The following is a 1,211-nucleotide window of genomic DNA, read 5'->3' on the forward strand; positions in this document are numbered from 1 at the left end:
TGGTGTAGGATGTCTGGTTGAAGACGGGGGCGTTGTCGTTGACATCCGAGATGTCCACGGTGAAGGTGTGGGTGCTTGTGAGAGGAGGGGACCCCGCGTCTGCTGCTGTCACGCTGAGGATGTGCTGAGCCGTGTCCTCCCGGTCCAGCGCCCTCACAGTCACCAGCTCGTAGTAATTCTTATAGGCTGGCCGCAGGGAGAAGAAGAGCTGATGCTCGAGGGCACAGGACACCTTGCCGTTGGCACCAGCATCGCGGTCCCTGACAGTAAAGAGGGCAACCACCGTGCCGGGCGCGGAGTTCTCGGCGAGGGGACTGCTGAAGGAACTGACCAGCAGCTCGGGTGCATTGTCATTCACATCCAACACCTCCACCAACACCTTGCAGATTGCCGAGAGCCCCCCACCATCTGTGGCCCTCAGGCTGAGCTCGTGGGTCTGTGCTGCCTCAAAGTCCAGAGGGTTTGAGAGTATAATTTCACCCGTTATAGAATCAATCTCGAATGCTGAGTTGCTCTGACCCATTCCTTCGCTAAAGTAATAAGAGATTTCCCCATTACTGCCAGTATCCTTGTCAGTTGCCAACACACTCAGAATCACAGAACCCTCTGGTGCGTTTTCTAACACCTGCACATCATACTCCTCCTGTGTGAAGACGGGTGAGTTGTCGTTTGCATCCAGAACTGTAATGTGAATTTGGGTGGTCCCACTCCTGGGAGGAGAGCCCCCATCCACAGCAATCACACTGAAATCCATCTCTGCCTGCTCCTCTCTGTCTAGGGGTTTTTCCAAAACAAGTTCAACATATTTCTTACCCCTAATCCCACTCTGATATGAGACGCTAAAGTACTCGTTCTCGGGAGCAATACTGTATGCCTGAACACTGTTGCTGCCAACATCAAAGTCCCGAGCTACCTCTAGAGGGAAACGAGAGCCCGGGTCGCTCGTTTCAGGGATTTTAAAAGTCACTTGTTCAGCAGGGAAAACCGGCGAATGATCATTGATATCCTCGACGGTGACCTCGACCCGAAAGAACTGCAGCGGGTCGGCCAGCAGCAGCTCGAAGGGGAGCGTGCAGATGTCGGCCTGGCCGCACAGCTGCTCCCGGTCCAGCCTGTCGGCCACGACGAGGCGGCCGCTGGCGCGGTCGAAGCGAAAATGCTGGCGGCCGTCCTCCGACACCAGGCGGGCGCGGCGAGCCGAGAGCTGCGCC

At 56.4% G+C, this 1,211-nt stretch overlaps 1 protein-coding gene across 1 annotated transcript in view; it reads right to left on the reverse strand.

Moving 5' to 3' along the window:
* LOC114072529 (protocadherin beta-15-like) overlaps positions 1-1,204 on the reverse strand; it is a gene marked incomplete at its 5' end in the record, with an annotated part of 8,735 nt that extends 7,531 nt beyond the window's left edge. Inside the window, one exon of the mRNA XM_027910419.1 lies at positions 301-1,204. Within this exon, the coding sequence (XP_027766220.1) occupies positions 301-1,204 (904 nt within the window). The remainder of the gene's footprint in view (positions 1-300) is intronic.
* Between the last annotated feature and the right edge of the window lie 7 nt (positions 1,205-1,211).

This window comes from Empidonax traillii, unplaced genomic scaffold, assembly GCF_003031625.1.
Source record: "Empidonax traillii isolate 1590-97213 ecotype Southwest subspecies unplaced genomic scaffold, ASM303162v1 scaffold3432:size17521, whole genome shotgun sequence".
Taxonomy (NCBI): Eukaryota; Metazoa; Chordata; class Aves; order Passeriformes; family Tyrannidae; genus Empidonax; species Empidonax traillii.